A 14,096-nucleotide genomic window follows, 5' to 3' on the forward strand; every position below is an offset into this window, starting at 1 on the left:
GCTGTGACAACGAGCGACGTGTGGACGCGGGCGGGAGGACGCAGGATCGCCGCGTCTGACAGGTAAGTAGCGATCCCCGTCCCCAGCGATGTCGCTGGTGAGATCTGCCTGTGTGGCAGCTCACTAGCGACCACCTAGCGATGCACCAGCGATCCTGACCGCGTCATATCGCTGGTCGGGATCGTTGGTGCATCGCTAGGTGTAACGGTACCCTAATAGTTGTCTTGTGGACAGATTCTCCCACCTGAGCTGTGGATCTCTGCAGCTCCTCCAGAGTGACCATAAGCCTCTTGTTTGCTTATCTAATTAGTACTTGCTTGGACTGTGAGGTTAGGTGGACGGCCATGTCTTGGTAGCTTTATAAGTTGTGCCATATTATTTCCATGTTTAGATGACTGACTGTCAGGTGTTCAGAGCTTGGGGTATTTTTTTCATAACCTAACCCTGCTTTACTCTTCTGCACAACTTTTATCCCTGGCCTGTCTAGTGTGCTCTTTGTTTTTCATGATGCTGTTTGATCACTAATGTTTTCAGACAAACCTCTGAGGCCTTCACAATGTATCTACCTCTAATTCCTACATAGAAATATAAAATAAGTGCAAGTTTTTTGGACTTGGAAGTAAAACATTTTGTATCATATATGCTTGATAATTTAGGGCGCCCTTTATTCTTATAACATTATTTTAAGGCATTGTGATCTACAATGGCAGTATAAAATCTCGTGACTTATCCTTCTGCTCTGCCTCTGAGTTCATGAACTGGTACCTAAAAGCAGTCAAGGCTTCCTTACAAACGTCCTGAATTTGCCTGACTTTCGGGAAGGGTAGAACGTTCCTCCAAACTTCCGATACGTTTCGTGCATTTCTCGGAGTGGTTTCGAAGGCTTCCTTTCTTTGCCTAGTCCTTCCCCATGAGTTATATCGTAGATCCATTGACTAAGATGGTCCATCAATTGTAAATTTGCAAATTTATACATCTCCTCCACTTTTTCTAATGGATTTCTCACCAGATCTTCATACCTGACCAGCATGTATTTCCCTTTTAGGAATGGAGGTTTGTGGGTGGCCGTTTTGTACATAATAATGTGACTCTCACAGATTTTCTGTAAGACCTCATAGTTTGTGTCATTTATCTTCGTGCCGTTCGTGTCGAGGACGATGCCATTGTCCCCCGCAAGAGCTCTTGGAGCCTCTCCGCGAGACTTGCCGACCGCTCGAGGGTCTCGTACCAAATGAAGAATTTTCATTTTTAAGGAAGGGTCTTTGAGAAGAGGATAGAGGACCGTGATGTCCAAGAATCGAAGCTCTTTCACAACAATGTGGCTGTATTTTTCACATGCCTCTTCCACTTTACTAAAAGAATCGTTTCCGCAAAGTTTCCTACAAGCCGTTCCATTTGTGACGTTGGAACGAGAAAAGGAATAGCACGCGGGGGGTGAACAGAGAGCTTTGTTGGAATACCAATGGAATAGATTCAAAACTTTCTTCTTATTTTCTATGTATGTATCAAACACAGACATATCGCATTTAAAGACCGATCGGACCATGTCGCTTACGGCCATGTGAAGAACGTGGGCACTGTAGCGCGGTAGGGTCTTCCATATGTGCCAAGCCGGCTCCATCAAGTAGAAGACATCAGGGTGCTGGCTAAAAATCTGACCTAAGAGCGATGATCCAGACCTCCACGTGGAAAGGATGAGAAGATGAACCTTCCTCAGCTCTTCGATAGTTGGTGAATTAACATATTATTTTTGGTGTAAATTAACCAGGAAAATGATTTGTAGGAATATTACTACAGAAATTAAACATCCCATCACCCTTATCCTGGCCATGGTTTCGTAATTACCTCTTTCTGTAAAAAACAAAAAAAAAACACAAATTAGTTAAATCCATCAATTAATAAGAATAAATTGTAAGCTACAAGTTACAAAGGTATACTAGATAAAATTTTAGTAAATCATTAATGTACAAAATCAACCACAACATTTGACACTTCTATCATCGTCCCCTCCCTAGCCAGGGCCTATCGCTAGGGTTAGGCAGGGATTAGGGTCCTGCTTGGCAATAGGTGCGAAACCTAATTAGGGATGTCAGGAGCGACAGGGTGTTCTTAGATCTGCCTAGGGGTATCCACTCCCCCCTTCCCTAGTGTTTGGGCCTCCCCTCCCTTTTCCCGTTGTTGTGCACCTTGCTTCTCCCTCACCCAGCGTGACTGTGAGTTACTGATTTATACTGTGTGATTATTTTATTTGGCACACAAGCCTTCTAAACGATATAGATTGAAAACAAGACTAACAATTTGGACATTTGGATAAATAGTATTCAAAAGTTCAGTAGGAATCAAAACTAAATGGATAGAAAAAATGGAAATTGTCACGTTTAGGCTGCGCTGCGGTAATGAAGAGCCTTGGGATTACAAATTGTTTTTTATTAATACCAACGCGTTTCTGCACCGAACCGGCTCCTATGTCAAGGCATAAAAACAGGATTTCTGGATTGCTTACCATAAAATCTGTTTCTCGGTGCCTTCACTGGGGGACACAGAAACCATGGGTGTATGCCGCTGCCACTAGGAGGCTGACACTATGTACAGAAAAAGGTTAGCTCCTCCTCCGCAGTATACACCCCACCGACCGGCACTAATTTCCTCAGTTAGTGAGAAAGCAGTAAGAGAAGTATCAAAATAGAGTAACAACAGCACAGACAACTCAACTGTAACCAACAACCAACAGAAGAACAGGAGTTGCAGAAACATGGGAGGGTGCTGTGTCCCCCCAATGAAGGCTCCGAGAAACAGATTTTACCGTAAGCAACCCAAAAATCCTGTTTTCTCTATTGCTTCATTGGGGGACACAGAAACCATGGGACGTCCCAAAGCAGTCCCTGGGGAGGGAGAAGCAAACTTCCATTAGGTCTGAGAACTCACCACCGCCGCCTGAAAGATCCTTCTGCCTAGGCTGGCGTCCGCCGAAGCGTAGGTGTGGACCTTGTAAAATTTGGCAAACGTGTGGATCGAAGATCAGGTTGCAGCTTTGCAAAGCTGCAGCGCGGAGGCTCTGTGGCGCACCACCCAAGAGGCACCCACTGCCCGGGTAGAGTGAGCTCTAATTCCAGAAGGGGGCACTCAACGCTTGACCGGGTAGGCTTCCAAAATTGCTGATCTGATCCAGCAAGCAATAGTAGCCTTGAAGGCCAGCTGACCTTTCCGCGCACCATCTGGAATGACGAGAAGTGAGTCTGTCTTCCGCAAGGGAGCCGTCCTAGCCAGGTAGACCTTCATCGCCCTGACCAGGTCTAGCTTGTTAAAGGAGCGCTCCAGAGGGTGGATTGGACCCGGACAAAAGGATGGGAGAACAATGTCCTTATTTAGGTGGAAAGTGGACACCACCATAGGGAGAAAGGAAGGCGGGGGCCGCAGGACCACCTTATCCTGGTGGAGCACCAAGAAAGGGGGGGTGACAAGAAAGGGCCGCCAATTCCGAAATGCGCCGGATGGAGGTGATAGCCACCAGAAAGGCTACTTTCCAGGAGAGAAGAGATAGGGAGACTTCTCTGAGAGGTTCAAAGGGTGACCCTTGAAGAGCCTCCAGGACCAGATTGAGATCCCATGGATCCACGGGAGCGCGGTACGGAGGTGCCGCATGAGCCACTCCCTGAAGAAAGGTCTTGACCTGCGGACAGGAGGCCAATGTCTTCTGGAAAAGAATTGAAAGCTAAACTGACACTAAGCTAAACTGAGGAAATTAGTGCCGGTCAGTGGGGTGTATACTGTGGAGGAGCTAAACTTTTTATGTACATAGTGTCAGCCTCCTAGTGGCAGCAGCATACACCCATGGTTTCTGTGTCCCCCAACGAAGCGATAGAGAAGACCAAGTTACTCTGATGGGTAACTTGTTAAGGGTTATTGTGAGGACACACCATTGTATCTTAATTAACCAGATACCTATTTTTAGTGTTTCTTTCTGGTTGGTCAAGAAAACAGACTGATAAAAGGGTCATGGAAAAATGATATTTGCTGATATGTTGATTACACATTGTCCAGGCCAGCTAGTTTGTTTGTTGACTTTTAAAATAGAGAGGAAAAACTATGCAAATAGATTAAATAATCAAATAATGTGACTTGCTCTCATCACCATTCTTCACTTTTACCTGTGAATACTGGATGAAGGACATTTGTTAGCTATAAAAAGAGGTTACATGCCTCCATATGAGAAAGGCAGATGTTCAGTCAAAACATCCAAAGGACCAGAGACTCTTTACAGGACAGCATCCCAGACAGCATGGCTCCATCATGAGGAACAGAGATTTGACATTCTACAGGATGCCAGCTTAGGGGACCTTGGGCCCGGCTGGAAGAATACAGATTCTGCTCCATTGCCCATCACTGACTCAAGGATACATTTGTGAAAGCCAGTAATGGGACCCTGTGGTCGCCTGGCTCCATGGACATGTTCTGAGAAGCCAGGCTGTGACCCTCAACTGGCCTTGTACCTCAATGGACTGACATCTTCCTAAGCTTGTTGTTACCTTCTCTCTGTGCATGTCACAGGTGGGATAGTCGTCTGCGGAAGCTGAAGCCAAGGTTGTGACCCTCCGGTCAACTGGCGTTGTACCTAAATGTATTGTCACCTTCCTAAGCTTGTCATTACCTCTTCTCTTGCAATAGGTGGTAGTAGTCGGCCCTGGAAGCTCTGAAGTCAAAGCTGCTCTTGTCCCAGCGAGTCAGCGGCAGGGTGAGACTCTGTAATGTGCACCATCTTGGGTATTTTGCTAAGACTGTGCTATGTGTTATCTGCCCGTTTGTGGTTCAATAAAGTATTGCTACTCTGTTTTACCCTCACCCTGTTTTGTCTGAGTAGCATTATGCCCTCGGTCATGATCATCATTCTACAGTATATGCTCAATATGATGCATGTAGGATACAACTATTCAATATTGTTCAGTTTGGCAGATTTCATGTACTGTATATGGGTGTCTAAAAGGAGTTTCCGAAGATCTATGCTCCCTAGCTGCAGTTTGTTTAAAAAAAAAACAAACTATAGCTTTAACCCCCTCCCCAGGTCCAGCACTGAGTCTACTGAGTCTCCACCACTGCTCCCGCTGTCTGTTATTGTCTGCAACACTAACGCCGTATCAAAAGCACTGCAGCTAATCAGCTCAACTTAAGCAGAGCCTTTTGAGCACAATAATTGGCTGCAGCGATGTCGACGTGACATCAGCAATGACAAGCAGAGGGAGAAGCTGCAGAGACTCGGCGCTGGACCTGAGGAGGGTGAGAAAAGTGCTGTTTGTTTTTTGCAACAAACTGCAGCCAGAGGATGGATTTTTCTAAAATTCCTTTAAGATGCTGAAATGGAGATAAACTAGGGATTATAATTGTGAAAAAAACAGTATTTAACTGAGGTCCAGGGGTGGACATATCATTGGTGCAGCATGTGCAGCCACACAGGGGACCAAGAGGTGAAAGGACTGTTTGACTGCAAAAGTGAACTCATCGATCTCTGATGTGCACGGAGATTTTTCAGTTTTCCCTTGGCAGATGGTGTTGTGGAGAGATAAGGGTCAGGGAGTTTGAATTGTAATACCAGGCCATATTGTTCTTCATCAGATAAGGCAGAGACATTTGGCAGCGGCTTTTTCCACTTTAAAAATATATGAACGCAGGTCCAGTTATAAATATGGGGATGGCGGGAGAAATAACTTTCTGTCAAATAAGTGCTCAACTAATATGTGTATGTCCAGCTTAGGCTGGTTTCACATTAGCGCTTTTTAAGCGCACGCACGGCCGGGGGTAGCTCCGCCCCTGAGCCGGCTCTCTGCCCGGCGTGCCCGCCCCTTGCTTGTAGCGCCGCCTCCTAGCGCACAGCGGCGCCTGCGATCGGCGCACCCTATCTTTAGCATAGGGTGCGCAGATCGTGCGCAGGCCGTGCGCTAGTTGCGCTTTGACCTGCGCTGCGCACTTTTGACGGTGCGCCGTGCGCGCCAAAATCCGAAAAGTTTGATTTTGGCGCGCACAGCGCACCGTCAAAAGTGCGCAGCGCAGGTCAAAGTGCAACTAGCGCACGGCCTGCGCACGATCTGCGCACCCTATGCTAAAGATAGGGTGCGCCGATCGCAGGCGCCGCTGTGCGCTAGGAGGCAGCGCTACAAGCAAGGGGCGGGCACGCCGGGCAGAGAGCCGGCTCGGGGGCGGAGCTACCCCCGGCCGTGCGTGCGCTTAAAAAGCGCTAATGTGAAACCAGCCTTAAAGGGAATCTGTCAGCAGAATCTACTCTCCTAAGCCATCCATATTGGCATGTAGGTCATAGGAAGCTGAACAAAATGATATTTTGATATAGGCGATCTGATGTTTTATTGCAGAGAAATCCACATTTTTCTTAATATGTAAATGAGCTCTTAAGATCTATGGGCTGGACATAGATCTCCCTGAGAATCTGCCTCCAGAACTTATGGTAAATGAAAGGAGACAATAAAGTTAGACATGTAATGACTGACAGTCCGCTCTTCTGGTCCTTTTGGCCCATATTAATAGACCAATGCTAATACAGTATATAGCCATGATATCTGAACTATCTTGTTATAGATAGGGCATTGGGGCCCACGAATTTCAAGTTAGGCTACTGGAAGCAACAAACAAAATGTATAAAAGAGGTCACAGGTACGGGGGTAAATAATTCAGTAATAGTCTCAACAATGGTCAAATGTGATTGGTTTGTTTATGCATTGTATACAACACAGAAGTAATTGATCAAAGATGAAGGTGTATACTGGCCAATAATATACTATAATGTTAGCGGATAAAAGGATGTCTAAGGGGTAACGGCTCTCCTTGTGTAGCAGGTCAAGCTGGCATAAGGAGACTTATAGGCCATGCAATGTTGCTCTGGGAAATTATATATGCAAATGGTCTCTTTGACGAGGAAGAGGATTTGAACTATAGTGACTCCTAATGGAAGTAACCAACCTAAAAGTCAATATCAATCCTTTAACAAGCCTTGCCACATGACTTAGTGTCTGGCTTTGGTTGTATCCTATTTGCAGACAAGTGTTTCAGGGTGTTTTCCCCTCCTTAGTGCAAAGCAAGAGATTTGGATGGATGAGAAGCTTCTGGTAGGATTTTATGTGTTAATGTCTCTCCTTGTGGAGAGTGCCAAGTTGGTGTAGGGTCTTACACGACTTGTCACTCATCACAATGAGAAACGTTACTCGTTATAGTCTCTTCAGAGGACTCTCATCCAGCCAACTAATATCTTCCTTTGCACTGAAGAGGGGCAAACACCCCAAAACATGTGTCTGTAAATAGTCTCTGGTTAGACTTGTATCCTGTGGCAAGGCTTGTTAAAGGGTCGATATTGACTTTTAGAGGTAATATGTCTAATAGAAGGCAATAGAGTTTAAGTCCTCTACCTAAGTTAAGTGGACGCACATGTTTTTACATTAGCACTCCACTTCTAGTGTATGTGAGAAATGTCGCGTCACATCATGTAGCAGCTACGGGTAGGAAACAGTCTACAGACACTGAGCGTCTCTGCGCTTCTCATGGCAATAAGCATGCAAACAGAAACTGGCCAGATGGGAATGATCATGTACCAGGCAGCCTACAATCAAGGCAGACGACAGGGCATTAGGATCTTGCATAGATCTTCCTGTAGAAGTTCTCGGGTAAAGGAAAATAAGGACATGTACGAGAGAGAGACAGATGAAAAGAGAGAAAGAGAGATAATGAGGAAGACAGAGCGAGAGAGAGATAAGGAGATAGAGATGGTTAAAGAGAGAGAGAGAGGTAGATAAAGATATATAGATAATAGATATATAGATAGATAATAGAAGATAGATAATAGATAAATAATAGATGATAGACATTAAATAGACAATAGATGATAGATAAAGAAAGACAGAATGAGAGCTACAGAGAGAAAGAGATACATAGAGAGTGATATAGAGATGGAGAGAGACCATTGTACAGCACTTCAGTTCCCTATTGACTTCTATGGGGTTCAGATTCAAGTTCGGTAGAGTTCTGGTACAGGAACTGCACTTTGGACTAAAGTTCGGTTGAATCTGATGACCCCGAGCATCCAAGGGTCCGCTCATTCCTACACACAATCCAATGATCCTTTGACTCCCCTTCATGTCCTGACATTTCTCCATACGGAGGGCAGGTCTAGTCCATATAGACGGTCATCACTTTTCCCACTATTATCCTTTATATCATGTCGCTTAGACCTGCCATAAAAGTGTTCCTAGATCCTAAGAGTGAGGGGTCAGGGGTTATAGGATAAACCAAGGGCCCTCAATTGGCTCCTTCCGTATTCTCAAGGGAGGGTGACAGCCTTTGCCTGCCCAATTTTCCATTGAGCCCTTGACATTTTTTCTACCCCTCCCATTAAACGTATATACAATTACATTACAACAAGGAAGACCTAAGAATGACAGATACTTGTAGATGTTACAAAAAGGAAAGTCATTTGTGTAACCCAATAACAAGTAATTAATTGAATGAGACAGGGAACATATATGAGATGTGTTACCTTAGATGCAGGCGTCATCCGCTCTTATAAGGATGCATGTTTCCACCTCTGCACAGCGCTGTATACACTGCATGACGGGCACGGTGTACAGCAGGAGATGGCGGTGCTGATGCTGTGCATGCGGCCAGATCACCTGTGTGACTATGTATGGCAGCGTGTGACAGGGGCGGTAACAGAGGGACAGATGGGGCTCATGAGGCCTCCTGGACACAAGCCATGTTGTCCCTCTTACGCCTTGTGACCATTCCTCATGTGACGCCATGATGTCATGGAGCTGAGGATGTCGGGTGCACAAGTGGAGACCGAGGACCGGAATAAGGCAGCACAAATTAAATTTCTCTTTTCTAATATTTACCTTTTTTAGTTTGCTTGCAAATCTTATAATTCTTAATATAAAATTGTGAAAAGAGGATATTTTGTTTCACCCCTTTTACTGGGTCATTAGTCCACTACCTTTCTGATTGCAGGTATGGTTAAACACATTACCGGTGGTTACAAAGTGATCTACCACCCGGAGGGTCCAGAAGGACCAGCCCAGGAGATAGACTTCACTCCCCCATTCAGGAGAATCAGCATGGTACACGAGCTGGAGAAGGTTCTGGGAAAGAAGCTCCCCGCTACCGATCAATTTGACACTGAAGGTAAGCATAACGGGGGGGGGAGTGTATGAATGCATCAATTTTAGCCATATCGTCCAAGAACAAATATGTTCTTAAAGTTTGTAAATGGTTGTCTTTGTCATATTCTCTATATCAGAAACCCGTAAGTTCCTGGATGATCTGTGTGCAGAGAAGGGCGTGGAGTGTCAGCCGCCTCGGACCACGGCGAGGCTATTAGATAAGGTATGTGAGGATAGAAAAGGGGCAGCACTGCGCCTCCTATGCCCATCCATCAGATCTCTGGTATTTAAAGGGATACGACACCTTGGTAAATTGTGCTGACTATCTAGATCCTTCAAATACTTTTTTTTTTTTCTTCCAGCTTGTTGGTGACTTCTTGGAAGTAACTTGCATCAACCCAACTTACATCTGTGACCATCCGCAAATCATGAGCCCTCTTGCTAAATGGTAAGACCCGACCTACAACCTGAGCGGACGTGGCGTTTCTGTAATATACATATTTATATCCGGTTTCCTAACCCTGCACCCAAGGCATCGAACTGAGAAGGGGCTGACGGAAAGGTTTGAGCTGTTTGTCATGAAGAAGGAGATCTGCAATGCTTATACAGAACTGAACGACCCAGTCAGGCAGAGGGAACTCTTTGAAGACCAAGCAAAGGTAAATTACTAATGTCTAGCTCCCGCCATCTTGTCTCCCAGCGCTAAAAATCGATCAGAAATAGGAACATGTGCCAACCTCATCCTGATTGATTTGTGCGGGTCGTGTCCTCTCTAACTTTTAAGAGAAATCCTAAATTTGCCATGTGAATGGTTTCCTCTTCTTAGGCCAAAGCAGAAGGCGATGATGAAGCCATGTTCATCGATGACAACTTCTGCACTGCCCTGGAATATGGCCTGCCACCTACCGCCGGCTGGGGGATGGGTATTGATAGACTGACCATGTTCTTGACGGACTCCAATAATATAAAGGTAAGGGCACTTTGACCGTTCCGGGGTTATCCCAAACAGCGGAGGTGACTTAGATCTGCTACCAGCTCTCCCGTTTCTCTAGGAGGTGCTCCTGTTCCCAGCCATGAAGCCCGAAGACAACAGGAAGGAATCTGCACCCAGTCAGGACTCCGGGACGTCTGTGTAACTTTTTGAGATCTGTCTTCTTTTAAATTGTTTGATACGTGTTTGTCAGGGGCTCTGTCTACACCTCGTCACAGCTCTGTGCTGCTTTATACCGAAAAATAAATTATATAAACTGTGTTCTTGGCGTGTAGAGTGTTAATATACGGTGGTAGCCGTGGTATGATTCCAGTGCCGAAGGCGGTTACAATGGTCCTGAGCTTTCATGGCCGCTCTTCATACATCGTCATGCTCAGATTCCAGTTCTTGTATATAAAAATTTGGACACGTCTGTTCATACAGTGAGATAAGGTGCACATTGTAGATTCAGACGGAAGGCGGCAAAACCACGAAGGAAGGAACACATATGGAAACGAGAAGGACCAAACCTTGTTACACCTTAGGTTCCTCACAGTACCCCCTTTTACTCTGATGACCGCTTTACACCCCCTTGGCATTCTCTCCAGCAGCTTCATTAGGTGGTCACCTGGAATGGCTTCCAATGAACAGGTCGCCTCCTTGACAGCTCGTTTGTGAGTCTTCTGAAGGTATTTGTAACCATCAGGTGTATCTTGCAGAGGTGACATTGGTACTCCACTCCATTCTGTGCCCTAGCCAAAAAAAAACGGCAAGAACCTCACAATAGGCTCCTCTGATGAAGGACTCGAAACTCGTATTTCATATTCGTCTCTTTGCATTAGACACAAAAGAATTTGCAGCACTCGCACGGCTTCTTATTTTTTTATTTTTAATTTCAGAGATGTTAGAGTTTTATAGAGAATTTTGTTTTTCTTTTCCTAAATATTCAATGAGTACGTGTGTGCTGTATGGGAGATTTTAGTGCAAAATAAGGCAAATAAAGACTGCAGCTGATAAATCTGGCCTATAATATGCAAGGCCACGTTCCCACAGCAAAGTTTTTTTTTAATGTGGAAAATCCACTGCATTTAACAGTTTGAGCAAAGTGGATGCAATTCTGAAGACTCCTGCCCGCTGCGCCTTTATAGTTGCATGTGGACTGCGCGTTTTTATTTTCCCTATTAGCTTCTGTAGGGACCCTTGGAAAAAAAGAGCACTATTAAAAATGCTTTAAATTCTGCACCCAAAAGCAGCAATAAACACTGCAAAAAGAGACTATAGTAGGACAAACTGCCAAATGTTTAATTCAAATGATTTTTTTTTCCCCCCATTTTGACACTTTATGATATTTGTCTCCATGTGCTAAATGCTGGGTTAGTGATCACATTCTGTGGCAGAGTAGCGGAGTCTCAGTCCACAGGTCTATCTTCTCTATTAATGACTTGTCCACCACTGTGGCTGTCTACTCATTTATATTACCTATGTGTAACGAAGGTGTTTTCCTTTTATACTACCCTCTATGTGATTTGTAGAACTACAGATTAAAAGTTATTTTACTCTTCTCACCTTACTATATCCAACTGGCCAACTGTTTCTAGAACAGACCTGGGCAAAGTGCGGCCCGCGGACCAAGACAGCCATGGGGCTGGAAACCAGAGGTCCGTTGGCTGTCTCTGTTGTCTCCCTAGGGCACAGTCAGCAATGGTGGAGGAGGAGCCTTTGGCCACTTCCACCAATCAGCGTGTGAAACAGCTGACGCGATGACGTCATCTCATAGTCAGCTATGTACCGCCGTAGAGTCCGCGTACAGGAGACAGAGAGAAGAGCAGATCGCCAAGGAACGGGACCAAGGTGAGTATGTGGTGGTCTTTTTTTTTTAATGAACATGGTTAGTCTATGGGTGTGGCAGACAGCACATGGGGAGGCTATGGAGGTGACATGTAGCATGTGGGGAGGCTATGTTGGGCTCATGCTGTATATAAGGGCCTGTGGGAGGCTCATACTATATACAGAAGGGGCTGTACTTGGGTTCAAAGATATATAGGGGGGTGTCAGCATACTTAATTCTGCTCAATATTAAGTGATACAATTAATAAGAAATTAATATTGAGTAGAATTAATTTCAAGCTATTGGTTTGGCCTCCATAACAGTCATGGTCTCTCATGTGGCCCCTCGGGAAAATTAGTTGCCCAGCCCTGATCTAGAACATGTGAGTTTTGGGAATCGGATGTTGATCAGGGCCGCTGGACTTTTGTTTCTTTTGGTGTCGTCCTCTGCTATATTTTTTTTTTTTAGCCAAAATACCCCTCTAAAGGCTGCAAATCCTGATTACTCGGGGGGTGGGATCCAGCAGCCTGATTACTAGGGGGTGGGATCCATCGGCCTGATTACTCGGGGAGTGGGAGCCATCGGCCTGTTTACTAGGGGGTGGAGTCCATCGGCCTGATTACTCGGGGGGGTGGGATCCAGCAGCCTGATTACTAGAGGGTGGGAGCCATCGGCCTGATTACTAGGGGGTGGAGCCCTTCGGCCTGATTACTCGGGGGGTGGGATCCAGCGGCTTGATTACTCGGGGGTGTAGTCCATCGGCCTGATTACTCGGGGGTGCCTGGAGCCATCGGCCTGATTACTCGGGGGTGCCTGGAGCCATCGGCCTGATTACTCGGGGGTGCCTGGAGCCATCGGCCTGAATACTCGGGGGGTGGGAACCATCGGCCTGATTACTCAGGGGGTGGGAACCATCGGCCTGATTACTAGGGGGTGGGAACCATCGGCCTGATTACTCGGGGGTGGAGCCCATCGACCTGATTACTCGGTGGGTGGGAGCCATCGGCCTGATTACTAGGGGGTGTAGTCCATCGGCCTGATTACTCGGGGGGTGGGAGCCATCAGCCTGATTACTCGGGGGGTGGGAGCCATCAGCCTGATTACTCGGGGGTGGGAACCATCGGCCTGATTACTCGGGGGTGGAGCCCATCGACCTGATTACTCGGTGGGAGCCATCGGCCTGATTACTCGGGGGTGGAGTCCATGGGCCTGATTACTAGGGGGTGGAGTCCATGGGCCTGATTACTCGGGGGTGCCTGGAGCCATCAGCCTGATTACTCGGGGGTGGGAGCCATCGGCCTGATTACTCAGTGGGTGGGAGCCATCGGCCTGATTACTAGGGGGGTGGGAACCATCGGCCTGATTACTCGGGGGTGGAGCCCATCGACCTGATTACTCGGTGGGTGGGAGCCATCGGCCTGATTACTAGGGGGTGTAGTCCATCGGCCTGATTACTCGGGGGGTGGGAGCCATCGGCCTGATTACTCGGGGGGTGGGAACCATCGGCCTGATTACTCGGGGGTGGAGCCCATCGACCTGATTACTCGGTGGGAGCCATCGGCCTGATTACTCGGGGGTGGAGTCCATCGGCCTGATTACTAGGGGGTGTAGTCCATGGGCCTGATTACTCGGGGGTGCCTGGAGCCATCGGCCTGATTACTCGGGGGTGGGAGCCATCGGCCTGATTACTCGGGGGGGTGGGAGCCATCGGCCTGATTACTCGGGGGGGTGGGAGCCATCGGCCTGATTACTCGGGGGGGTGGGAGCCATCGGCCTGATTACTCGGTGGGTGGGAGCCATCGGCCTGATTACTAGGGGGGTGGGAGCCATCGGCCTGATTACTCGGGTAGGAGCCATCGGCCTGATTACTCGGGGGGTGGGAGCCATCGGCCTGATTACTCGGGGGGTGGGAACCATCGGCCTGATTACTCGGGGGTGGAGCCCATCGACCAGATTACTCGGTGGGTGGGAGCCATCGGCCTGATTACTAGGGGGTGTAGTCCATCGGCCTGATTACTCGGGGGGTGGGAGCCATCGGCCTGATTACTCGGGGGGGTGGGAACCATCGGCCTGATTACTCGGGGGTGGAGCCCATCGGCCTGATTACTCGGTGGGAGCCATCGGCCTGATTACTCGTGGGTGGAGTCCA

General features: G+C 47.2%; 1 protein-coding gene and 1 pseudogene across 1 annotated transcript; one reads left to right on the forward strand and one right to left on the reverse strand.

Moving 5' to 3' along the window:
* Positions 1 to 683: 683 nt before the first annotated feature.
* LOC141095461 (carbohydrate sulfotransferase 6-like) lies at positions 684 to 1,831 on the reverse strand (annotated as a pseudogene).
* A 7,409-nt stretch (positions 1,832 to 9,240) lies between these two features.
* On the forward strand, positions 9,241 to 10,401 carry LOC141097608 (lysine--tRNA ligase-like). The gene is made up of 4 exons (XM_073584872.1): positions 9,241 to 9,372; positions 9,512 to 9,597; positions 9,682 to 10,119; positions 10,202 to 10,401. The coding sequence occupies exons 1-3, from the start codon at positions 9,256 to 9,258 to the stop codon at positions 9,818 to 9,820; spliced, it is 342 nt and encodes a 113-aa protein (XP_073440973.1). The 5' UTR covers positions 9,241 to 9,255; the 3' UTR covers positions 9,821 to 10,119; positions 10,202 to 10,401.
* Positions 10,402 to 14,096: the final 3,695 nt, after the last annotated feature.

Source organism: Dendrobates tinctorius, unplaced genomic scaffold, assembly GCF_039654945.1.
Source record: "Dendrobates tinctorius isolate UK_male_01 unplaced genomic scaffold, ASM3965494v1 ptg000009l, whole genome shotgun sequence".
NCBI classification, from domain to species: domain Eukaryota; kingdom Metazoa; phylum Chordata; class Amphibia; order Anura; family Dendrobatidae; genus Dendrobates; species Dendrobates tinctorius.

Excerpts from the sequence above, each read along its gene's own strand:
- LOC141097608 (XM_073584872.1), top strand. The coding sequence starts at position 9,256 with ATGGTTGTCTTTGTCATATTCTCTATATCAGAAACCCGTAAGTTCCTG. Across the intron at positions 9,373-9,511 it reads CGGCGAGGCTATTAGATAAG|CTTGTTGGTGACTTCTTGGA; the intron begins GTATGTGAGGAT and ends TTTTTCTTCCAG. Across the intron at positions 9,598-9,681 it reads ATGAGCCCTCTTGCTAAATG|GCATCGAACTGAGAAGGGGC; the intron begins GTAAGACCCGAC and ends CCTGCACCCAAG.